The 26726-nt window shown below is 42.0% G+C and overlaps 1 protein-coding gene across 1 annotated transcript; it reads left to right on the top strand.

Moving 5' to 3' along the window:
- Positions 1-1726: 1726 nt before the first annotated feature.
- Minpp1 (multiple inositol-polyphosphate phosphatase 1) lies at positions 1727-25469 on the top strand. The gene is made up of 5 exons (XM_027406399.2): positions 1727-2380; positions 5416-5613; positions 8452-8549; positions 13065-13198; positions 23991-25469. Exons 1-5 carry the CDS (start codon positions 1762-1764, stop codon positions 24385-24387), a joined length of 1446 nt encoding a protein of 481 aa, XP_027262200.1. The 5' UTR covers positions 1727-1761; the 3' UTR covers positions 24388-25469.
- The last annotated feature ends 1257 nt before the right edge of the window (positions 25470-26726 follow it).

The raw sequence follows: 26726 nt of genomic DNA, 5'->3' as shown, positions 1-26726 counted from the left end.
AACCAAAATTAAGTATTATGAAAATGCCATAAGGAAACCTACTACTCTGTAAACTATAAAATTATAGCAACTGGAAAGAATGTGTCATATTGAAAACAAATAAACAACCAAACAAGCGCCTTAGCCTATAAAGTATAAGGCTTAAAATTCAGTAAATACTAATTTAACTAATCTGTGAAAAATAGGACTGACCACGAATTTTTAGTTTTCCCAGAGTCTACAAAATGACATGTCAAAAAGTGCACACTTGTCTCAGAATTCTTGCACATAATGCCTTAAATTTTCAGCATTTAAATTGGAGTTTAGTCTTGATTGTATAGCATTTCCTTCTTGTTAGTACTTAGAGGCACAATTTTCTAGAGGGGAGATGCTTAACTCAAAGGTTAAAGATGGTGGCAGTGTCTTTAAGGGAAAGGTCCACTTGCAAAATATGGCCCGTTTCCTTGATTCGGATCATCGCATGGTATGGTTTAACTGGCATATATTCTGCGGTTCTGGTAGAAAAACCAAGGTATTTAGAGTCCATGATTTTTGAGTGTAAGATTCTGAGCTATATAGCCTAACAGACACTCAATTGTTGAAGCTGAGGAGGTGTGGCTCAGTGGCTGAGAGCTTACTGCTTTTGAAGAGGTCCCGAGTTAAGTTCCCAAAACCCACATGATAGCTCATACCCGCCTGTAACTCCAGTTCCAGGGGCTCCAACGCCTTATTCACACATATGGCTTTTGCACACATATGGTTGCACACGAAGTCATCTTGGTTCACACATGCACATCAAGATCTTTAAAACTCAAGAGCCGCTGGGGTGGGGGGGGCGGTGGCTCATGCCTTTGATCCCAGCACTAGGGAGGCAGAGGCAGGTGGATCTCTGTGAGTTCGAGACCAGCCTGGTCTACAAGAGCTAGTTCCAGGACAGCCTCCAAAGCCACAGAGAAACCCTGTCTCGAAACCACCAGCGGCCCCACCAAAACAAAAAAAAATTTAAGTGCTGATTTGCCTATCTAACCCCATGGGAGAAATGTGGGTGTTTCCTCCATACAGCAGATGAGTTCATACTTAATAATGGGGTGCATCTGCTAGGCCATAACTCAGTGTACCCAAATTATAAGGACGGCTGTGTTTAGCCTTGGGGCTCAACAAGCATACAATTTTGAGATGTTGTGTAGTCAGCTCTAGCCTGATTGAAATCACACTAAGGGCCCAGGATTTCAATCTCTGAATATGCCCTTTTCCAAATTCATGCCTCTGATGTGTCCTGCTTATTTTCAAACTCTAACAAGAAGGGGTTAGGGGGTGGGGTTTTGTGGGGTGGGGTGGGGAGAAGTGCTTCAGGAGGTAAACACACAGTAAAGGACGAGACAGAAGCCATCTACAAAGAATTCTCTTTTGGCAGACCCAGAACCAGGACTTGATGTGGATTCGGATTCCATCAGCACACCATAAAACCTTAACAGCTGACGTCGGTTCCCGAGGCGCCAAGCTGCCAGACAGTCGCCCACGCTCCGGGGTCAGCTGACGCCGGTTCCACCTGCGCCCGTTGTCGCACGCCCTTCGGGATTTTCCGCCGCTCCGCCTGTGCACACACACCGCGGCTCCGAGGTCCTCCGCCTCGCTCGCTCGCTCGGAGTCTCGGTACCGGGGACCACGCTCGCCCTCCGCGGTTCCTAGCCGGAAGCGCGCTCTACTCCCGCCCCCCGCCGGCGGATCCGGAAGTGGGGGTGTGGGCCGCCGCGCGCCGCCCTCCGCGGGCCCCCGGGTACGATGCTCTCCGGCCCCCGCACCCGCCTCCCGGCCTCGGTCGCGCCCGCCGCGGTCCTGGCTGCGGCGCTGCTCTCGTCGTTCGCGCGCTGCTCTCTCCCGGGGCGCGGCGACCCGGTGGCTTCGGTGCTCAGCCCCTACTTCGGCACGAAGACTCGCTACGAAGATGTCAACCCCTGGCTGCTGGTCGACCCGGTGGCGCCGCGGCGGGACCCGGAGCTGCTGGCGGGGACCTGCACCCCGGTGCAGCTGGTCGCCCTCATCCGTCACGGCACCCGCTACCCGACGACCAAGCAGATCCGCAAGCTGAGGCAGCTGCAGGGGCTGCTGCGGACCCGGGGACCCGGGGACCGCGGGGGCGGAGTGGGCGCCGCGCTGGTGGAGTGGCCGCTGTGGTACGATGACTGGATGGACGGGCAGCTGGTGGAGAAGGGGCGGCAGGACATGCGACAGCTGGCGCTGCGCCTGGCCGCCCTCTTCCCAGATCTCTTCAGCCGGGAGAACTACGGCCGCCTGCGGCTGGTCACCAGCTCCAAGCACCGCTGTGTGGACAGCAGCGCCGCCTTCCTCCAAGGGCTGTGGCAACACTGCCACCCGGGACTGCCACCGCCCGACGTCTCAGGTGACAGACTGCGCGCCCCGCCTCCCCCAGATCCGGACCCCCAGCTCAGCCTCTGCCCGCGTCCCCCTTTCCAGCCTCACGCTCCCACCGCCACCCGCCTTTGCGCTGTCTCGGTTATTTTCATTTGTACGCTTGTTTCGTCACTCATCAGATATGAATTCCTAGCATTTTCTGCGCCAGGGGTGCTGTAGGGGACCCCGGAGATCCAGCAGGAAGGAGGGGGGGGGGAAAGTATCGCTCCTAATTTTACATACCCCATTCTCAACTGGGCGCATTCTTTAAAATAATATAGAGCTTTCTCCCTCTGCTTTGCTTATGGGAGTTGGACTTTTTTTTAAAATCATGGTCTTTTCAGGTGTTTCTACATTGACTTGCTGTTTGAAGAAGCCACCCCTCAAATTCTCTCTATGCCCTACTGTCCCCTTCTGTTGTGTTCCTGTGTTTACTGTAGCGTTTCCCTCGCTGTACCTGGGATATATGATCGCATGCACACCACCTTACCAACTTACTCCATCCTTACACCGTTTCAGAATTTGGGAGCTTTTGGGGGCGGAGTCGTCTTAGTGTGTCTCCTTCGCTGCCCTTACATAGTTTATGACCAGTCAGGCCAGAATCCAGGCTTGTGGACTTTTCTAGATTGGTGCCTTTTCCCTCCTAAATGTTTTCGTTGCTGCGGATGTTAACAGCAAACTTAATGCCTCTTGTAGGCCATGCACGCTTCACATTTAGTTTGGTGAAAACTTACCGTTGCTTTATGAAGTCGATAATTGTGTCCCCTGCCAATCTCACGGATGAAGAACTGAAACAAAAATACCAAATAACTTACCCATTTTCATACAGCTAAATGTGGATCTAGGAAATTTAGATTTAGAACTTGCTCTCAACCGTTACACCATACATCTGTGTACTTACCTGTACTTACCTGTGTACTTACCTGAAAATAGCATGTAACGTTTTTGTACCAAAAGATGAGCAAGTGTTAGCAACTGCTTATCAGTTTTAAAAGAAGAGAACTGAAGTAAGGGACATCATGAGCCTTTGGAGACTCCAAAAACTGGAAGAACTCACTTTGTCATTTCTTCCGTAACACTTAAAAACCTCTTCTAGAAACTTCCCCAGTGTTGTATGTCATGCTCCTACTTTGTGGATAGCTCAGCTGGCTGACATATGTGTGCTTATTTGAGTGTGCTTTTTAAATATGACTACATTGTTTTTCATTAGATAGAATGAAAATCCTCCTAAATCCATTAACATTAACTTGAGTCTCAAAGCTAGAACATTTAAAATAGCACCTTGGCGCTGGTGAGATGGCTCAGTAGGTAAAGGCACTTGCAGCCAAGTCTGATGGCCTGAGTTGGATCACTGAGTATACATAGTGAAGGGAGGGAACTGAGTCCTGCTAGCTGCACAGTAAAAAAATACCATTTTTTAAAAAGCACAGTGTGACTGTGTAACTGTGTGTGTGTGTGTGTGTGTGTGTGTGTGTGTGTGTGTGTGTGTGTGTGTGTATCCATAGCCATCCTACTAGGATAAATGAATTATGGTACTCAAATTGCATTGTGAGGATTGGCATTTGCCTCGAGTACAAAGCCAGGGATGGAAACAGATTGGGGCAAATCTAACCCTCATTGTTTCAGTCCCAGAAGTTAAACTCACCCCTGGCCACCCCCTTTTCATCTGCAGAGGGTTGTTTTGTCTATTGTATACATCTGGACTTCTGAGAAAGGCCACAGAATCATAGTTTAGGTTTCTATAGAAACAGAATATGTAATTTGGTAACACAAATGAAAGGTTGTTCTTTGGGGCCATATAGGAAGATGACAGAATTCTCTTATACAGGATGTTTCTGTAAGAACTATAATCCAATTAGCAAAGAGAGTAGACAGAATTACCGTTTGGAGGAATATATTTATGTACGTATTTATATTTTTGCACATATATCCAACATGTTTTTTCATGTTCATATACAGAAACATACTTAGTGTTCTTTTCCTAGTCAAAGAAGGATGATTGAGATGTTTTGAATATAACTAGGAAAAGGACCCAAGTTGAAGCATAATAATGAATGCTTTTCCAATAAATATTTGTTGCCAACTTGTGGAAATAATATAACCTAGTAAATGCTAACCCGGAAGCCGTCTGAGAGCTTCAGGCAGAAGAGGAGCTAGACCAAATGTGCTTGGCTTCTGACATGAAACAGTAGACCTACAACATCCATGTTGCTTTGCTGTTTCTAGTAGTTTTTGTCAAAACAGAATATTTTGTATTAGAAATTAGTTGAGAAAATGAAATGCTCCGCTTGGAGTTTTGCTTAGTGGGGAGAAGCAGACCTGTCCAATTTTCCACCAGGTGTCTGGAAACTGCTGGTTTCTAGTTTGCTTTCCAAGGGCACGTATGCTGCAGGGAAGCAATACTTCACAACTGCTTTGCACTTTTACACTTCCTTGATTATTCTTGCTTTAAGAAAACATGTATTTTATATATGCATAATTTTCTGGTATAGTATTGCTTTAACTCATTTCTTCTCAACCTACTTTTTTTAAAGTCTTTTCTAGTATATCAGCTCATACATTATAATTGTTATAAATGAAGAAGCTATGCTGGGGTTGGAGCTTGGTGGGTAGAGAGCTGGCCTAGCATACAGAGGCCCTGACTTTAACCCCCAATACCTCAAAAAAGCAGAGCAAACAAACACCTCACAAAAACAAAACAAAACAACATTCTCTTTGGGGCTGGAGAGATGGCTCAGTGGTTGAGAGTATTGCTTTTGCAGAGGACCAAAGGTCCGTTGCAGGTACCATATCAGGCGACGCACATCTATCTGTGAACTCCAGCGCCCAGCGCCCTGCGCCCCGGGACCTGACTTCCTCTTCCACCTCCACTAGCAACTGCACCAGTCTCTTGATCGATGTTTCCCCCACCCCAGCCCCCAGAAACAGCTTAAATGTTTCTTAAATGTTCTCTTTTCACACTTTAAATTTCAGTAATTGTCACTTATGCCAATGATTTACACATGTACGCTTTTTTCACTTCAGATATGGAGTGTGACCCTCCAAGAATTAATGATAAACTAATGAGGTTCTTCGATCATTGTGAGAAATTTTTAACTGACGTGGAAAGAAATGAGTCAGCTCTTTATCATGTAGAAGCCTTCAAAACTGGACCTGAAATGCAGAAGATTTTAAACAAAGTTGCAGCTACTTTGCAAGTGCCAGTAAGCAGTTTAAATGCAGGTAATGATAAATAAAATCTGTTGTATTTCATTTAAATTCTGGTTTAAATGGTTTGAAAGTGTTAAATGTAAACAAAACAGTTACTCTTCTTAGGGTTCAAAATTATAGTAATGTTAACTAAATAGTATGTCTTGGGTCAGGAAAATTATATACCACATGCTTAATTTTATTTTTGTATTTTAAACTTTTATAAATTAATATGCAAGGTTCTTTTTTGGGTTTTTTTCTTTTCTTTCTTTTTGGGGGGGGTTGATACAGGGTTTCTCTGTGGCTTTGGAGGTTGTCCTGGAACTAGCTTTGTAGACCAGGCTGGCCTCGAACTCACAGAGATCTGCCCGCCTCTGCCTCCCAAGTGCTGAGATTAAAGATGTAAGCCACCAATGTCCAGCAATATACAAGGTTCTTTTTTTTTTTCCATTTTTTATTTGAATTAGAAACAAGATTGTTTTACATGTCAATCCCAATCTCCCTCCCCTCCTTCCCTGCCCCCCCCCAACTAAAACCCTACCTATCACATATCCTTTCTGTTTCCCAGGGGGGTGAGGCCTTCCTTAGGGGATCTTCAGAGTCTGTCATATCCTTTGGGATAGGGCCTAAGCCCACCCCCCTGTGTCTTGGCTCAGGTAGTATCCCTCTATGTGGAATGGGCTCCCAAAGTCCATTCCTATGCTAGGGATAAGTACTGATCTACTATAAGAGGCCCCATGATTTCTGAGGCCTCCTCACTGACACCCAGGTTCCTGGGATCTGGATCAGTCCTATGCTGGTTTCCCAGCTATCAGTGTGGGGACCAGGAGCTCCCCCTTGTTCAGGTCAGCTATACAAGGTTCTTAAATGTGGACTTTTTGTGAAAGTCTCATCTCTAAGCATAACTTATAATTTAAAAACCGTCTTTTCTAAATTATCTCTTTGTAAAAAAGTCATGTAAATCATTTAGCTTGGGGAAACTTTAGGAGTGCATGTTACTGTGGAGAATGGTAGTTTTAGAAAGTGAAAAGTAAGCTGGGTTTCAGCTGTTACAGGTAGATTCCAAGGGCAGGAGTAGACACATCTGTCTTGAACTGTTGTAGTGAATCGGCTGCCTGTGGCTGGGACACTTTGGAGAGTGAAAGTAGATGACCACAGTGAGAAACAGGACACGTGGTCACCTAGCAATTGAAAATTAAGAAAATGAAGGTTTTTGTCTTATTTTTCCAGAACTTTTTAATTTATTATGGGTATTGGTGAATATTAATATGTAGTGAAGTGATTGTATGTCTCATTATATTGTGAGTCAGTTTCCAAAAGATTAGAAGAAGAAGAAGGTGTTGGTGGGAGGGGGATAAAGTTAAAATCTTCCACTATACCTGACTTGGTAAAGTGTTTGTTTGGTCATTTGCTTTCTGGTTATAGAATACACCACCTCATAGTTTGAGAGCTAGAACTGAGGCTCCAAATGAGCCATGTCAAGTCATCAGACATCCACAGTGTTAGCAAGTCACTCTGTTTTATTAGGTGTTGTGATTATAAAGCCTTCATCTTTATAGAAGCCAAAGTTTCCAATGGCTTCTATGTATATTCATAATGACATATAAATACAAGTCTTTAAAAAAGATTTTAGTGTGTGTGTGTGTGTGTGTGTGTGTGTGTATGTACGTGTACCACATGTATTGCCTGATGGTGCTCATGGATTCCAGAAGAGGGGGGTCAGACTCTCTGGAACTGATTACAGACCATTGTGAGCTTTCCCGTGGGTGCTGGAAATAGAACCTGAGTCCTCTATCAGAGCAGCTGGGGCTTTTAACTGCTGATCCATCTTTCCAACCCCCAAATGTATTTTTCTGTTAAATATATTACCTCAGGAATTCTTTAAACTGAACTGATACGGAATGTATATAATATCAGTTAATTAATCTTGGTTTCATTTTCCTTTGGGAAAGAAAAACAGTAAAATCAACCAAAAATCAGAGTAATGGTAGCAGCCCCTATGGTTAAGACCTCATCCCTTCACTCCCTGACCTCTCCAACTTTAGATGTTTCCCACGTGTTTACTAGGAAACCCAGTGTGTGATTCCTTTTGACCAGGCCTCCTTTCGTAGTCCAAGCACTAATTCATGTATCCCCTTCTTTAGTACCCACTTGTTAAAGGAAGGCAGTTAATAGTCTAAACATCCCTGGTTCCTGGTTCTGAAATTTCTTAGGCAGCTGAGTTTGAAAAATGGATCTTATTATCAAGTTGCCAACCTTCCGTTCTTGCTAGTATGGGGTGGTCCTTTCCTTGTTCTCTGCTTGCAGTCTTCCTCTTTCTCCACCCCTTCGTTCTGTTCTTCCTTCTCAATCTTCTGTGGTCCTCTCTCACATTGTTTGTGTCTCTGTTTATATGCTTAATAGTTACTATGTGAACTGTTCTGTAGTTTTAAAAACTGATAGTAAATATACTGTCATTATTAATGTGCAAGTAAGGACTAAAACTTTTAAAACTTTTGCTTCCCTTTTCTACCCTTCTAAAAATATCAGTGTGGAGTTCTATTCAGTAAGTCATTGGGTTAACCCGTTGTTGGGTTTGCTATGCAACATGCACTTAGAAATCAACTAGGTTTAAAAAACTATAAAATTGCCATTTGCAGACTGCTTTGTAATCTCATGGACTGAAATGTCTCCCTCAAGGTTTCTTCTGGTGATTACAGTTGTCTGTTTGCATTGCACAGGTCAAGCCTTGATCCTCTGATAGTCTCGTCTCCAGAAATGCTCAGTTTTTCAGCTGTTTGTGTAACTATGCACATAGTACTCTATGGGTATGTAGCCTTTAAATACTAGAGAAACTAATAACCGGCAAATTTTACCCATTTTCTCCCCCAGACTTAGTTCAGGTGGCTTTTTTCACCTGTTCATTTGACCTGGCAATTAAAGGTGTCCATTCTCCGTGGTGTGATGTGTTTGATGTAGATGATGCAAAGGTAAGTTCAGTTTGTATTTTTTTTCCTCATGGTTTTTAGTCACTAAAAACTGACTTTTATTTTGTTCTTTACTTAAAACAGTATTCCAGAAAATAAGTAAGATTAGGGGATGTAAATTGCCTGTGACTAGTTCCCAGTTTTCCTAAGGAGGGATGGACGCTTAAGTAGGTAAATAATTTGGGTTCACAGAACTCAGAAAAACATTTTTTTCATAGTAAGTTGATTTCTAGGTACCCCCACCATCCCAATTAAAAACCCACTCCTGGGAGAGGTGGCTAAAACAAAACTGAGTTACACTCAGAGCCACCCGTTTCCCACAGACCTGGTTCCTCCCATGGATCAAAATCATGAGCAATTGACTAAGAGGTGCCTGGTTCCACCTGGTGGTGGCAGTAATGCACCACAGTTTCATCAGTCACCTTCATTTCCCTTGTCACCTGATTGGTGGACTTTGAAGGAGTACAGAGAGACCTCTGATGACTCTAAGGGAGCTAAATTTTGCTGGACTCTCGAGTGCTGGGGTCTAGAAAGGGTGGATTAGAGAGTATTTTGGAATTGTCCTGGATTATAGACTCGGACCTTGGTTACTCCTTGGTACGTAACTTAAAATGTCAATGTTTGACATGGGAATCGAGAATTGCTTCCCAATTTATTTAAATTCTAACGGAATATGCTCCTTGCCAATATAGCAGGATTTCAAGCACATGAAGGTGCTTTATTTTGTTCTGTGAAGGCTTAGGTGGCCAGCAGCAGGTCAAAGGTCATGCCATGGATCCTGTACCAGTGCAGGAGGGGGGCTCTTGTGAGAGTTGAGAGGAGTGAAGGATGCTCAGTGGATGGCTGCTGTAGGGTGCTGTGGGCCAGAGTTTGTTATTCCCCTTATCCTCGGAGTCACTGCTGGATGCCCTACTTGTTCTCATCCCCCAGTAACCTCCTGTAATGGGCTCTAAACTCGTTAAATACCTACTGCTGGGAGAATTGGCAGGGCCAGTATAAAGCTGAGTTATCCTCAGAGAGAATGTTTTCCCCTCAGACCTGAGTCTATACCACCTTCCCAGTCCCGTTTCATGTTTCAGTCAGCTACAAAATAATGGGTTTGACTGTGTGTGTGTGTGTGTGTCATATAATAACCTTGCTCTCCCCTCTTCTGCCCGTCTCTGTTTCTCTTCCCCACTTCTCTGCCCTCCGAAACCAGTTTTCTGTTTTCTGTATATGAGAGAAAGCATGAGATATTTGACTTTTTCCCCCTGTTGCCCACTTTTGTCCCCCTACCTCTCCTCCCTGTAGATTTCTTTCTTCCCCTCACTTCCCCTTTAACTGGACACTTCTAAAATAAAAAGAGCACCATTGATAGTTCCACAAGTCTAAATACAAAGATGCTTCTGGTCACCGCTCACATGTGTCAGGACATCTCCTCTCCTGCCTACTCACACTGCGTGGGTGCAGGGGAAAATCATAACTGAGATAGATGGTTTTCAGTATCATATACACAAAGAATTTTGATAACAGAAATTTCATGTAACAGAATTTATCTGCCCAGGTTACTGTAGTTGTTGGAACATTTAAGATGTAATTGACTCGGCTGCCTGTTCTTGCCTGTTCTGAGTGACTTTGTGCGTGTGGTCCCGTGTAAAGACCTTCCATGTGCAGTGCTCTCCTTAGGTGGCCATACCTGCCTCTGCTGACTCATGTCTCATCCATCACCTGCATGTACTGCCCTTACCCTCCCTCGTGCACTTTTTACTCTCAACATTTACTCTTGCTTCCTCTTCATCTTTGTCTGTTAAATGCTACGTGTCGGGATGCCCCTGGAACTTTTTAATGTTAAAGACTTGTCTTTTTCTTTTTAGAATTACACGTCTCTTATTGCTTGTGAGTCCTCCCTTTTATTCGTTCTGAAGATTTTCAAACTGATAGACACTATAAGAATAATACAGTGAACACTTGTGCATCTAAACAAGATCATTCTCCTACAAGACCATAATTATATAGCCATTTAGATCATATTTTCTCATATCATGTATCTCATAACTATAATATATAATGATGCAATTTACAATTTCCACAGGTGTCTTCATAAAGCCCTTTATAGATGATCTTCTTACATTCAGAGTCACATCAAGGCTCACTGATCCCATTTGGTGGTGTGTCTATTTAGCCTCCTTTAGTCTTGAAAAGCACTCCAGCTTTCTTTTTCTGTTATACATTGGCGTCCTGTAAGAGTCTAGGTTTTTTTTTTTTTTCTTCTGCAAAATGTCTTACATGTGCCTGACTTTTTACTTACATAAATTCAGATTAAACATTTTTTACAAGAATTCTATTTGAGATACTTCTAAATGCATCCCATTACAAAGAATTATGTCAGTTTGCCACATCTTTGATATGTTTGATCATTTCATGAAAATGTTGCCTGCCAGGTTTCTCTATTGTGGGTACACACTTGGCTCTGTGTAATCAAAGAATGCATTTAAACAACACAACTTAACAATCAAATATATATATATATATATATATATATATATATATATATATATGAAATTAAAGTTTTTGTTCACAATCTATTGTGGCTACAGAGATGGCCAGCAATGAAGAGCACTTGCAGTGCTTGCAGGGGACTCAGATTCATGCCCATTGTGGCTCACACCCTTCTTTAACTCCAAATCTCAGGATCTAATGCCTCCTTCTGGCCCCCAAGGCTTTGCTCATACATGGTGTGCACACAGATCATTCAAGCACACACACATGCACATACTTTTCTTAATTTAGGAAAATATGTAAGGGTATCTTATAGTATTGTGTTAACCTTTTCAGTGATTTGATTAGAAGTAATTTTGTTTCTTACAACTTAGAACTTACACTGTGCAGTAGGTTTACATCGTGAAGTATTTACAGGTGAAATGAAATTGTGTGAGGGATTTGAGGACAACCCATCGGTAACTAGAGCATAGTTGAAACAGGAGTGACTAAAGGTTGATTGCTGATGGAGTTGGATGAGAGGTACACATGGGATTGTCATACTACTGTTGTGAATATTTTTATGTTTGAAATTCTCCCTTGAAATGTTTGAAAATTAAAATTGATGGCTTGGTGGGATGGTTCAGCAAGCACACGTGTTTGCTGCCAAACCTGACAGCCTGAGTTTGGTCTCCTGAAGTCTGTGTGGTAGAAGGGAAGAGCCACCCTCTGTAAGTTGTCCTCTGACCTCCACTCTTGGTATACACCTGCCCATTCAAAGACACACACCCACACCCACCCACACACCCACCCACACCCACCCACCCACACACACACACTCACACTCACACTCACACACACACACTCACACTCACATACACACAATAAATGTATAACACATTTTAATGAAGAAACATTAACACCATTCTAAGAATCGTGGAAAATTTTAGTCTAAATTTAGTCTAAATCGTGGAGATTTTTAGTCAGGGCCTTTGTGAAAGGCTGGACCGCTTGTGCTGTTGTTTAGCCAACAGTTGTCTGAGTGGCTGTTTTATGTCAGTCATTTGATTAGAACTGAAAACACTGATGCAAGACAGCACAAGGAAGGAAAGATGTTAATATACGCTCTCCTGTGGTGACGGGATAGTTAAGATAGAAGTCACCCGGAAGTCGGTTCAGCAGCAGCCAGGCAGGTCTTTACTAAAGAGCCAGCCGTTCCCCATAGTGTCACCTATTTTACAGCTCTGTGCCCTCTTCTGCTTAAATGCATCTGTGTTTCCTAGTCTGTCGTCAACTTTTGTGTTTAGGATTTTCCTATAAAAGTCATTTGCATTATCTAGATCTGCTGTCTGGCAAACCTGTCCCTCAACACTTAAAAACTCAACTTCTCTTTAGATCTTTGAGTCTGGTTTTTGTTTACTCAGATTTTCCCAAGTCAGGTAGCTTATACTTTGCTATAAAATTCTGTTGTGCCTGCACTTTCAAGTTTATTATATGACATGTTAAAAGTGTGCACGGGCTGGGTTTTTTTGTAATGGTAATTTGCTACTGTTTTTATTCCTAATTCTACTCGTTTATTTCTGACTATACTTAATATTTACCTAGTTCCTTTTATGTTGCAATCTGTCTGTTTTTTGTGGCTACTTTTCCCTTTTGCTGACCTTGATGCGCTTTGTTTGGGATCCAACACACTGGCCTAACTCTGCTCCTAAACTTTGACTAGCACTGAGTTTCTCTAGGAGCTCTTGTCTTAAATTTCTTAAAAAATTCACATTGACGGGGATTAGAAATCGGAAGAAAGGGTCCAGAGCTGATGATCTTTGTTTCCCTTTAACCCAGACTCAAAGTTTTGGTGGCACAGAAGGCGCTGTGAGTCCTTGGGGGGGGGGGGGGCAGCCCTTAGATCCCTGCTGCTGCAGCTATGGGTGGTGGAAAGCTAAGATTGTGCTGTTTGCTCTATGATGAAATTAGTGCAACTCTTCTGAGAATTACTGTTAATCAGGAAATCAGTTACATTTCTGGAACTGTATTAGAAATTACTTTTGAAATGTTCCCGTTTAGGTACTGGAATATTTAAATGATCTGAAACAGTATTGGAAACGAAGTTACGGCTATACCATTAACAGCCGATCCAGCTGCACCCTGTTTCAGGATATCTTTCTACACCTGGACAAAGCCGTTGAGCAGAAGCAAAGGTAAAAAGAAAATCCTCAAAAATATGGAGTTCATTTGGAGCTTGCTATTTATAAGCTTCTGGAAAATACCTTATAATGCATGATTTTTTTTTTGTTCATTTCAAAAAAAAAAAAAGATGTGGTAATTGATATTGCCCAATCGGTATACTAGTTTTATTGAAGTTGTATTGTGCATTGTCCTAAGACTTGTTTTTTTCCCTCTCAACATTACATTTCTGGCAATAGTTCTGTAATTACATATGGACTGCAGAGAGGTGGTCCATGCTGTGAGTGTGTGGCAGTTTTAACCATCTTCACTTCTCAGTGGCACTTGAGTTCTTTGTAGTTTGTTACAAAATAGTTCCTGATATGAAGATGCAAAGCACTTTTCTTTAATCCAGCACTCGGGAGGCAGAGACAGGCGGATCTCTGTGAGTTCGAGACCAGCCTGGTCTACAAGAGCTAGTTCCAGGACAGCCTCCAAAGCCACAGAGAAATCCTGTCTCGAAAAACCAAAAAAAAAAAAAAAAGAGAGAGAGAATCTCTCATTTGAAGAAAAGAAGCTTTGTTAACATTCACACTTTAAGTTATTTTTACAAGTAAGTTCCCCCGGGCTTGAGGGCATAGTTCAGAAGTCAAGTGCATGCTGAGTATGAGCTCTGTAGCACCAAAAACAAGCAAATAAAATTAAAGCTCATGAGAGAAACATTTAATAGACCTTCAACCCTGTTTCATTTGACAGATACATATTTATACATGTTGACCAAAATGGGGCCACAGAAACTGGAGATGGTCTGTTTCATAGAAGTTAAAGTAGTTTTGTTCATACCAATGTCTATTATTTATGGACCCAGCACTAATTTGTAAAATGTTCTTGGGTTTGACAGGAGGTAGGGAAAAAAACCTGATAAAACCCACAACTAGATTAACTACTAGAAACACTTTAAAAAATGGCATGTGTTTGTTCGTTTATTTAATGTGTAGGTGTCAAGAGATGACTCCTAGGAGTTGATTATCTCTTCCACCATATGGGGTCCACGTATGAACCTTGGGTCATCCGGCTTGGTTCTTTTACCAACTGAGCCACCTCGCTGGTCCAACCAGAAGCTTCTGTGGGGATTTCAAATAAAGATAATACTGACAATAAGAGTTAATGTTTTTCTGTTTGACTTTCTGAACGGCTTCCAACCTTACGCTTTATGAGATAACAGACCTTTCCTGGTTGGTCATTGTTCATTGGATCAGTAGATTTATAATTGCGTCAGCAGTCTCTTAAATAACTTTGTAAGGCTTGCTAGTATAATTTAGTTTTTGCTCAAAGCTAAAGTAATAAAATTCTATCAGTAGTGTATACTGAAAATTCAAGACAGTACAAAGAGAGAAATTCCAAATAATCCCAGAAATGTAAGATGTAGCCTATTTATGAATTGTAAGACCCAGTTATTGGTTGAGTAGAATTCTTTGACTTTGTTTTTGTTTGTTTTGTTTTACTTTCTTTCTTTTGAGACAAGGTTTCTCTATTACGTAGCTCTGGCTGTCTGGAACTCACTGTATAGACCAAGCTAGTCTTGAAATCACAGTCCCTGCCTCCCAAGTGCTGTGATTAAAGGAGTGCACTACCACATCTGGCTATGGTTGAGTGGAATTCTTATCAAAATCTGACAGGTTTCTTTGAAAATTTGAGAGGTTAGTTCTAAATTTATACAGGGATTTAAAGGTCTATAGAAATGAAAATAATTTCAAAAAAGAGCAAAAGGATTTGCCATATTTCTGTCAGAACCTACAAAAAGCCTGGTGTACTGGTGTGATCCTGGTGTGCTGGTGTGTACCTGGTAGACTCCTAGTGTGCTGTGTACCTGGTGTGCAGGTGTTCTGCTGGTGTGCTCCTGGTATATTCCTGATGTACTGGTGTACTCCTGGTATGCTGGTGTGTACCTGGTAGACTCCTAGAGTGATGGTATGCTCCTGGTGTGCTGGTATGCTCCTGGTATACTCCTGGTATACTCCTGGTGTGCTGGTATGCTCCTGGTGTACTCCTGGTATACTCCTGGTGTGCTGGTATGCTCCTGGTGTGCTGGTATGCTCCTGGTATACTCCTGGTGTGCTGGTATGCTCCTGGTATACTCCTGGTGTGCTGGTGTGTTCCTAGTATGCTGGTGTGCACCAGGTGTGTCCCTGGAATCCCAGCACATCTATGTCCCTCCTAAGTATTTAGTTAACTGTGGGTATAAATTCGCATGGGTACTGATTTTTTTTTAATTTGCCATTATTCTTTGGATAACACTGAATATTAACCTTTACATAGCCATTAGAAATAATCTGGGGAAAATAAGAGGATCAACCTCATTCATAGCTGATAGAAATATAAAATATTATACCCTTTCTGGAGAACAAGGCAATTTCTGACATTAAACATCTATGTGACTGAGCAAATCCATGCAAATTATCTATTTGGTTGTCATGATGGTCTCTTATGCCTTGGGTATTTGAGATTTTGTAACTAATAGGGTTACTTTTTTAGGTTGTATAATTCTTTTAACACTAGATGGTACCATTGAAACCACTGTGCCATGACACCCTTGTAGAGGGGCACAATAACTTTGTACTGCTTTTTATCAGGTTACTCATTAAAACAGGGGGACATGGTCTCTTTAAGTTCTTAGGAATGTGTTCACATTCTAGGTCATTTTGTAAGGTCGGGACCCTGGGTGTAACACTGGGGCCATGATCTTTCTTCGGTGCTAGATATTGAAAGATGATGGGCTAAATAAGGGGAGTTCACGTAAATAGTATGGCTACTCCTTAAGTTCAGATTCATATGTCTAACTGTTTTGTTTTGTTTTGTTTGATAGACAAACAAAGTTTTATTGCTATTCTGTGTGGGTCTGAGACATTTTCACTATACTGCTCTTCAGTAACTTAACTCAATGCCTTGGATAGCTGGTGCTGTGTTTGTGATGTAGAATGCGGTGTAGATATGACCGCTGTTTCTCCCGTACTTCTTACGGTAGCGCCACACCAGCCTCCCAGACATCTAAGCCATAAGACCACCACATCGCTGTGGACTCCCATCTCCCTCACTTTCTATATCTACTCATTGCCTTATGGGTTTTCTAAGTTACATTTAGTTGTTCATTTACCTATGTCCCTCTGCTCTCCACCACAGCCTTCCCTGCCATGTGTCCCCTCTGCCCTCACCACAACCTATAAGCGCTAGACAGTCAGCCGGGCAGTTGGTGGGGTCAGTTCATTTGCCTGATTCCTCTCTCACTCTGTTGTCTGTCTAAAAACTGCAGTTTCATATCATTCTTCCGGCTTCCTAGTAGGGGGGATAATAGTAGCTTTATCCCTGTTCTTCTATCTTGTGAGCTTAATTTCTTCATGGTTTTGCTTAAGAAAAAACATGTTTGTGTCATTTTAGTTCTAGGCCTATACTTCTCCAGAGACTTACTGTAAGCAAAGTTGATTTTGGCTGATTTTCTTCTCAAAGTTTCTTAAAGCTCTGGCAGTTCTGGCCACTTGTTTGTACTCTTACATAAGTGTGCAAGTGGTGAGATTCGCCCAACGCACCATATGATATTCCTAGATCGCATTTGCAAACAGACTTTGTGTAACACCAGTTGCGTGTGAAGCATACATTAAGAGCTTAGAAGATCTAGCTGAGTACATTTGGGGGAAAACATACAATTACTAGTTTTTCTTACTGAGCATATCAAATTACTTCAGGCATTTTATCCATTTTGAACATACACATAGTTGCATTTCTTGATGTAATTTTAGACTTCAGATTAAATTTTAGTTTTGGTTGAAGATTTAAAGTCTCCTCACTGGCTTATATAAGATGAGGGTGTAATTTCAGAACCATACTCTCCCTGGGTAACAGAAGGTAACCAATCCAGTGACCACCACACTGGACTTCTTATTTCCGAGATTTGATGGGGACTAGATTTGCTTAGGAGCAAGGGAATCAGCTCAGCAGGTAAGGTGTTTGCTGTGCAAACATAAAGTAATGTATTTGAACCCCAGCACCCATGTAAAAAGCAGGACATGGCAGCACACTTCCGTAACCCAACACTGGGAGGCAGAGACAGGTAGATTCCTATGGTTCACTGGCCAGCCAGTGTAGCCCGACTGGTGAAGAGAGCATGGGATTCCACCTGTACCAAGGAGCTATTGTCTGCTGGCGGGGGGGGGGGGGGGGGGGGTGGGGGGGGGATCATTCTTCTTCGGTGGTGTAAGCATTGGAAGTTGCTTATGCCCACATAGCTAATCCCACAATCCCACACCCATGGTCACTCAGAACCTTAATTAAATTCCATACATGTACATGATCTATCTTCAATTCATTCTGTTACCCCACCCCGTCCCTTCCCCTTCCTAATTCAGCCTTCTTCACAACAAGCCTCTTCCTCTGTGTGTGTGTGTGTGTGTGTGTGTGTGTGTGTGTGTGTGTGAGAGAGAGAGAGAGAGAGAGAGAGAGAGAGAGAGAGAGAGAGAGAGAGCACTCTTTCCCCATTTTCCCCATTCAGATAGAGGCACAGTTAACTCCTATTTGCATTGCCAGTATTTGGGCTCCGTCACAGACTAGCTCTGGAGCTCTAACTCAGAGGTCAAATGAAATCCAGACACATTCTTGTGCTATCCTTGGGATACAGTTGAGGCAGGAACGGGGCGTTTGGTGTTTTCGTGGAGTGCCTGGGCTGTATGAATTGGAGCAAACCATTTCCCAGGAGATGCCTTAGAACTAGATTGAGTTCCCTAAGGCTTACGTTTAGTTTTAGTGCTTGGAGCAATGGCAACATGTTCCTAGAAATGAACCTTAATTGCTTCCTTATTGGAGTTACTGACTACCCTTTCACTCTGCTTCCTGATTGGCTGTGAAGTCAACAGTTCTACTCAGCCAGGTACGGCTACCACGGTGTTCTGCCCAGGTGCCTCATCCGGCCTGCGGAGATGACTAAACCCTCTGAAATATGAGTCAAAAGAAATATTTCCTTTAAAAATGTTAGCTACTTTATAAAAACTGTGTGCATACTTTAATGGCTTCTGATAAAAATCAGATTGTATACCCTTCGATATTTGGCTTGAGGTGTTTGGCATGGTCATTGTAACAGAGGCCATCAAAAACCCTTTGTTGGGAGGCGTTCACGAGGCCCCATCTCTCCCTGGAAGCTGTTGGCAGCCAAAGACTGGTGGGGAAGGGGAGGCATTTTCTTTAGCAGCATGGCCACTGCAGAGTTGCTCTTGCTCCACTCACCCATGCCTATGCCAGCAACCTTAGTGCAACTCAGTGGGTCATGAAAACAAAGCAAACGAAAACATAAGAGAAATTGCTGGGAAGAAGGAGTTCAGAAGGAGCAGGAGGGGAATGGGATGTGAAAATGAACAAATTGTGTACACAAAAGAATCTTTTGTATATATACACACACGTGTGCAAAAACCCCACAACTCATTCAGCCTCCCATAGTTGAGGATTCTACACACACACACACACCATTTGCTGTTCAGGTGTAATTTAGAAGAGAAACACGGTATTTTTTCCCCAATGAATGCTTATATTACTTAAATCTCTCCAAAAACAAACATTTAAGTAAGCCTTATAAAGGGCAGGGAAATGTAAGCATGGGCAGCCGTTTAAGGACTAGGACTATATTAACTCTTCCCTTTATGACTTAGATATTTCCGTGGAAGTCTATGTGTATCTAAGTCTGATATGTTTACCAATTGAGCTTTAAATGACAAAGTAGAAATCGGTTTATATACTGCCACATCCTCCTGTTTATAAGTGAAGAAAAGCATTCTGGTATTCTTAGTTGTAAATAAACTCTTGATTTGAGCTTTATGATTTTAAAATGACTAAAAAATTATCGTCTTAAGTTGATTTGAGTTTTATATCCCAAAACTGATGTAAATGCTTTTCTTGTGCTTTCATAGGAGCCTTGAGGAAGAAGGCTGTGCTCTTGGAGAGCCTTGAAGGGTAGCCATTGCTTTCTTATCTCTATGTATTTTACTTAAATCCCCAATAGTATTGAAGTTGATTTGGGCTACATGAAACAAAATAGTGAAGAAAAATGTTTGTCTGAGACTTAAGCAGTTTATGTTCTGAGCTGTTATTCTGGAAGTGCTATTGAGAGTCTGTGGCCCAGTCTGTCATGGTGCAAACTCCCAGCCACCCCAACACTCAAATGGCTCAGTCAGAAGGATCACGTGTTAGAGACCTGGCTAGGCTATATAAGGAGCCTTGCTCTCCAGGTTATACCTTAATCGAAAGTAGGCTATCACCTTTTTTCCCTTAAAGCCTCAAGCTAGCCATCTATTAAACTCTTTTCATGCTGTATTTAAAATGAAAAACATCAAGAATAAGGTGTGTGTGTGTGTGTGTGTGTGTGTGTGTGTGTGTGTGTGTGTGTGTGTGTATTGGTCATACATGGCAGTGCCTGCCTATAATCCCAGCACTAGGAAAGTTGAGGTAAAATGATCAAAAAATTAGATACCAGCCTAAGCTACATGGTGAATTCCTAGAGATATTGAGCTATGTGGTGAGACCTGGTCTCTAAAGTCAAAGCGAGGAAAGGTCTGGAAGAATGGGGTAATGGTAGAATGCTTGCCTCGCCCATACAAAGCCCCAGATTTAACCACTAGCACCACAAGGAGAAACAAGAAAGTCTTAACACTTTTAATCTGTTTTCTTACTGTATGCCACTTCTGACCAAAAGTCTTAGATGGTCCTTGCATTTTATATATCCTTGGAAGAATTTCTGCCAAGTTAAGAACTTAAGCCATTGTCTTACTCCCCATGATTAGACATGGGCATGCCTTAGAAATTGGCGGATCCCGATTTCTAGCCTAAGAGCCTGGGGACCAAACATTGACACACCACAGTCTTCCTCAGCTAGCTGGTGGGACACTGTTTTATTCCCGGATAGAAACGGGTTTGAAATTATTTTAAATTAGCAGTGATTTGATAGTAAACAAGTGCCTGTTTTCCTAGATGACTTCTTCTACTCTTCATACAAGTATTTTCTTATATGAGAGGAAGTTAAGATTTTTCTTCCATGTCATTTTTTTTCAGTTTTGGCTTTGATGAAACTTGAGTCATGGGGTACCTGAAATTCTACTTTAGGGTTGGTGCTTTGGGGTATCTGGTGAGTTTTAAAATGTCACTCAGTCAGGTGAGCGTAGCATTTGACACAGTGTCTTCAGGGTAGTGTTTTAGAAGGAGCACCATGTGAACCGGCCTCTTGGAGTCTAAACCCTTACACCAGTAATGTGTGTGACCTATGACCCCTGCTGCTGCAGCTCCTCAGCTCTTGGTAATGTTTGCTGTCACACATTGATTTGCTGTTCTGTGCTGCCTGCTGTTTTATTGCTATAGTTTAGTCCAGCAACTCTGCAAAGGAAGTGGCTTATCTTCACTAGGTGTAACTTGCTGAATATGTTACTGTGCCCTCGGTTTTCAGATGTGGAGGCCCTACCTTCTACTTGCCCAGTTTAGCAGGTGCTCAAGTTTGTGAAGGCTTAAAAAATAGCATGAACTTGCATCCAGAGCCAGGATACCAAGCCACAGTTTATTTTTAATGTTCAGGTATATCCTACCTGAAGGAAAACAATCTTTTAAAATACTTTACAGCCTATGTAGTAGAGCATGCCTTTCTCTAATCCTAGCACTTGGGAGGCAGGGACAGGTGAATCTCTGTGAGTTTAAGGCTGTTCTGGTCTATATAGTGAATTCCAGTGTGTTCCTGTATACAGTGAATACAGGTGTGTTCCTGCATTCGAAGTGCAAGCCAGCTGCTGCACTTTGTCCAGTTATCAGGGCAGGAAGCAGGATGTACGTGGGGTTCTCCATACACTGCCTCTTAGCAAGTTCCTCCTCAGATGGAAGAACTCCCCAACAGTTAGATGCTACTGTCCATGTGAGACAAAATACATTTCCTTGTTGTTGTCTTACCTGCCTTCCTCCTCTCCCCAACCCATGTGAGCAATGGCGTAGTGCCCAGCACTTGGCATGGGGTGATGCTTCTGCTACACCTAGCAGATTAGCCTAATGGATCTTTGAAAAGGCTGTTCCTCATTACATCTTGCAAAATAGAATGTGGCCATTTTATTCGGGACCCTTTATTTTGATATGAGCAGCATCACCTTGTTCCCTTTTTCTTAGTTGCAAGAACATCTGCTTCAGGCTGGATGCTTTGAGCCACAGTAAAGGCTGAAAAAACATCACACATGAAATCATGCTCATTATTTTATAAACTTAAAATATCTTCACTTGGTTACTGTAGAAGATATAAACTATTGAATAGTTGTTATTTCCTACAGGTACATTTGGAATTAGTAAAATCATGTTCTGACTGCTTTCAATGATTCTCATTTTGTAGACTGTTTTTGGGGAATTGGAAATATCTTTATCTTTAGCTATAATTGTAACTATCTTTGTTTTGTTATTGGCATATTAGCCAGGAATTTAACATTCTGTTTTTTATGTATTGCAAACTTTTATAGTAGAATGGTGATGGGGGATGTCCTTCTGTATATCTGTTTCCCTTATTGGTTGATGAATAAAACACTGTTTGGCCAATAGAGGCAGGAAGATAGGTGGGACTGGGAGATGAGGAGAATTCTGGGAAAGATAGGCAGAGAGGTACCAAGAAGGGATGCCACGGAGGACCAGGGGATAGGATGCGCCAGGTATTCTCTGGTAAGATAAGGCCATGTAGAAATACACAGATTAGTAGTTATGGGTTAATACTTAAGACAGAGCTAGCCAATAAAAAGCCCTAGCCATCAGCCAACAGTTTTATAATTAATATAGTGTCCATGTGTTTATTTGGGGCTGAAACAGTGGTGGGAACTAGCAGGACAAGAAAAACTACAGCAACAGAATGGTCTGTATTAGACGGTAATATGGTGACATTTATAAAAATGAAACTTTTCCTTCCTGTTATAAACTGTCTTAAATTTAAATGATTTATTTTATGTGTAGGTTTTGCTTGGATGGATGGATGTACACTGCATGACTGCACGTATGCAGTGCCCATAGAGGCCAAAAGAGGGCACTGGGGCCACTGGAACTGGGGTTATAGATGGTTGCCAGCCATCATGTGGGTGCTGGGAATAGAACCCAGATCCTCTGGAAGAACAGCCAGTGCTCTAAACAGCTGAACCAAACTAGGGCCCTCTGCAGGAGTAGTATGTGCTCTGAATTGCACCTCTCAAGCTCCACAATAAATGTTTTAAAGTACCATTTTCCTTAACTTCCTTCTGAAAACTTGATGATTTTACAGTATTGTTGATAGCAAGGGAGACAAAAAAAAATTAGACTAATTTTTTTTTAATTTAAGCATAAAGAATCTTCAGATTTAAAATTTGGGTCAGGGGCTGGGATTATAGCAAGCTCAGTGATAGAACCCATGTGTTCTTAGGTTTAAACTGTAGTTCAAATGGATCACAACGTAGATTAATTTCTTCTATAGTTTGGATGTGTTTAACAAGGCTTTGAACTCATAATTTATGTTCATCCCTTTTGGTCTCTCTGCCCAGCATGTATATACATGAGTGTTATTGTACTTATCCTCACAAATGCCTGTTAGTTCACTCTAGGGGGACAGGAACAGGAGAATTACTGGGGTCTGCTGGGTTCTGGCCTCACCAAAAAAAAAAAAAAGAAAAGAAAAAAAAAAAGGCAGACTTTGGGGGAAAACCTCCAGTCTCAAAGGAAAATGATAGAGGCTAGCACACAGTACCTTCTTCTGGTCTCTACACAGTGCAAAAATGTACACGTGTATGCACACACAAACACACACACACACACACACACACACACACACACACACACACGAAAAAAATACCTGTTGAGAAAAGATAAAAGACAACACTTTAAATGTGGTCATTCATTAGGGAGTGCTCCATGGGTCAGTCTTCCCAGGAACTAGCTCACGCAGTACCGCACAGAAAGGCAGGCAGTTCAGTGCTAAAGTGAACACTCCAGGGTCTTCTCAACAGAATGGTCATATTCTTCTTTAGATTTCTGCAGCACGCTGGATATCCTAATTCCTAGAACTTAACATTTACTGTAAAAATAGTGTAGTTCTCCCACAGAATTTCAGCTATATGCTTGAGTTAATATATAAAGAACTTTTTAAATAGGAGTCATCAAGATGGCTCAGTGGGTAAAGGTGCCTGCCTGTTAAGCCTGACCATCAAGTTCAGTTTACTGGACCCATCTGGTGGAAGGAGAGGATCAACTCCTAACATTTGTCCTCTGACCTCTGTGCTGTGGCATTAGTATATAGGAGTTTTCCTGTCCCACAGCTGCTCTCAAATAAACACAGAGACTTAAATTATTATAAATACTCAGCCAATAGTTCAGGCTTATTACTAACTAGCTCTTACATTTTAAGTTAACCCATATTCCTTATTTATGCTCTGCCACATGGCAGTACCTTTATTAGCATGGCATGTTCACCTCCTGCTCCCTCTTCGTCTGGCTGGCAACTCCAGACTCCGCCCTTCTTCTTCCCAGGATTCTCCTAGTCTGGCTCTCCTGCCTACCATTATTCTTTCTGTTCAGCTATTGACCAGTCAGCTTGTTTATTAAACCAATCACAGAAACACATATATTCATACTGTGTAAAGGAATATTTCACAGCATAAGTGAGCCTCCCCTAACTTATACACTAAATGTAATAGTAATAAAAAAAAAAAATTAGAGCTGGGGTTACATTTTAAAATGAGAAAATTAGGTGCCACTAAGTGTAAACATTATGTTTTATGACATGAATATATAAGTTTTCCCTTCAATTTCTCATTTTAGGTCTCAGCCGATTTCTTCTCCAGTCATCCTCCAGTTTGGTCATGCAGAGACCCTCCTGCCGCTGCTCTCGCTCATGGGCTATTTCAAAGATAAGGAGCCCCTGACAGCATATAATTTTAAGGAGCAAGCCCATCGAAAGTTCCGAAGTGGTCACATCGTACCTTATGCCTCGAACCTGATATTTGTGCTTTACCATTGTGAAAACGCAAAGACCCCTCAAGAAGAATTCCAAGTACAGATGCTGCTGAATGAAAAAGTGTTACCCTTGGCTCACTCACAAGAAACCGTTGCCTTGTACGAGGATCTGAAGAACCACTACAAGGACATTCTTCAGAGCTGTCAAACCAGCAAAGAATGTAACCTACCCAAAGTGAACATCACATCCGATGAGCTGTGAGGAGCTGAGGACAGGCTCAGTTCAGCCATGCTTTCCTGAGGGCAACTGTGTTTGCAATGGGTAGGCAACTTCTTGACTGAGAAAGCTTTCAAGGCTTGGGTGTTGTGGTGTATGCACTCTGGAGACAGGCAAGAGGATCTCTGTGAGTTCAAAGCTAGCCTGATTTACATAGTGAGTTTCAGGCCAGCCAAGGCTACATAGAGAAATAACCATAGATTGCTTGGTCCTTCTGTCTTTTTGCAGAAAATAATAGTTTTAGGATCTGGACATACGGGTAAGACGTGACTTTCCCTGGAGCAGCTTTCTTCGGGGCAAAAACCAATCCAATTCAAGGAAACAGCTGGCCAAGCAAGTGTTTACAGAGCTGAAATTGCCCTAACTTAACCTAAGAAACTCACTGGGATGGAACATTATTAGAAATTGACACTTGAGAAATGTTGGATACCAAAGCACAGTGTCCGCTGGATGATCTGTAATTGATTGAATAAGACAGGGACTTCAGTGACCATGTTGACGTCCTTCCTTCTCCTTCACGTAGGACACTGCTAGCACAAATGACATCACTTAATCATGATTGTGGTAAAGTGGGAGCCTGACTTCAAAAGAAAGTCTAATATAGTTCCATGTAGAAGGGAGTTTGACATGATGTTAAGAACCAGGCTGAAGCAAGACTGAAAGTGTGAAATATTTTGCTAATATTAATTATAAAAATCTTTAAATTGGAAGTTGAAGGAAATTACTGATGAAATTTTTAAATTCCAAGTAGGTCTTGCAGGGTCATCTGAATTCCATCAGGCCTGTGTCAGGTGTGCAGTGATGACACAAGGCACACTAGGCAGACAGATGCCAGTATTTCTACGTTTATTGCCTAGTTGTCTTTTTCATTCCATCATGACTTTCCTTTTTATGTTTTGTTATTACATAAAGTATCTTTTGGTGGTTTGGATTTTTCTTTTTTTAAATAAAGACTATTCTGTCTGATTTCATTGTATAAATTTAAACCTGTTTCAAAGAAAATCTGAGTTCTCTCAAATGCCAAAGTGTTTGCTACAATAAATAGAGTTCTTGAGATTTACTACCAAGTCATTTCTTCATTCAGTTATTGCTAGTAAGGGGTTGGAATTTCAGGTGTTTGGCTTGGCGAGACAAACTTTGTTTCTTCTAGTGAATGGGCTATTTTAATGCCTCTTTCCTAATTTGTATTCACTTTCAAGGAGGATTTGTTTGTTTGTTTGTTCGTTTTGTGGAAGTGTATGGTTAATCTTTTCAAAGCATATCAGTTAAATCTCAATTTAGCATAATCTGATGCATAACTCTATAGTTCACTTTTGAGGAAAGGAACCCTCTGAAAACAAATCCACAGTGAGGCTACAAAATGTATCTGGACAAACCATCACCTGTGATGTACATGAGGACATTTGCAGCCACATTTCCACTAGTAAAAGAAAAAATCATTGTAGGCCTTAAAGCTAAAGTGATACCATTTTGGTACCCGTCAATATGCTTTCTAGTTAATGCTTAATCCGATAAATTTTTTGGTCAGTGGAACTATGTACTAATTTAGTTAATAGTAAGATTATGAACTAATTTAGGCACAGTTAAAAATGAGACTATGCACTAATTTGGGGACACAGTTAAAAGATTTTTACTGCTTTCTTTTGAAAGTAAACCCTCCTTTTCTTATTTTGTAAAATATAACTAGAGGAGCCAGCAAGATGGCTCAGTGGATAAAGATGCCTGCCTGACAACTTTAGTTTGATCCTCTGGGTTCACCTGGAAGGAGATAACAGACTCCCACGAGTTGTCCTCTGACCTTCCCAAGTATACATGAATGCAGCTTCCCAGGACTCATTGAGTCCCTCAGCACTATATTGGAATTCCTGATGCATTGGGCTTTGTAGCCTGAGAGAAACAGGTTCTCCCCTCTAGCCACTGTGGGGATTACCTGGTCCTGCCTATAAGCCATTACCAGGCTATAAGCCATTCTAGTGTACTGCCACACATTCACATATTCTCTCAGTTCTAGAGAGGACCCTGCCCAACACAGACATGATACAGATTCATCTACCTATTCTTTCAGAACACAAATCCTGCAAAGGAGGTGTGGTTTAAATGAAAATGGTCCCATAGGCTCACATAATTGAATGTTTGGTTCTTAGTTGGAGGAAGTGTGTCACTGGGGGTAGGCTCTGAGGTTTCAAAAGCCCACACCAAGCCTAGTCTGTCTCTATGCCGCCAACTTTGGATAGGATGGAAGCTTTCAGCTACAGGTCTAGCTAGAACCATGCCTGCCTGCCGCCATGTTCCCTGCTGTGATGGTCATAGACTAACGCTTTGGG

This window comes from Cricetulus griseus, chromosome 3 (genome assembly GCF_003668045.3).
Source record: "Cricetulus griseus strain 17A/GY chromosome 3, alternate assembly CriGri-PICRH-1.0, whole genome shotgun sequence".
In the NCBI taxonomy this organism is placed as follows: Eukaryota; Metazoa; Chordata; class Mammalia; order Rodentia; family Cricetidae; genus Cricetulus; species Cricetulus griseus.
The sequence above is the reverse complement of the archived record's forward strand: the minus strand, read 5'-3'. Positions and strand labels throughout refer to the sequence as shown.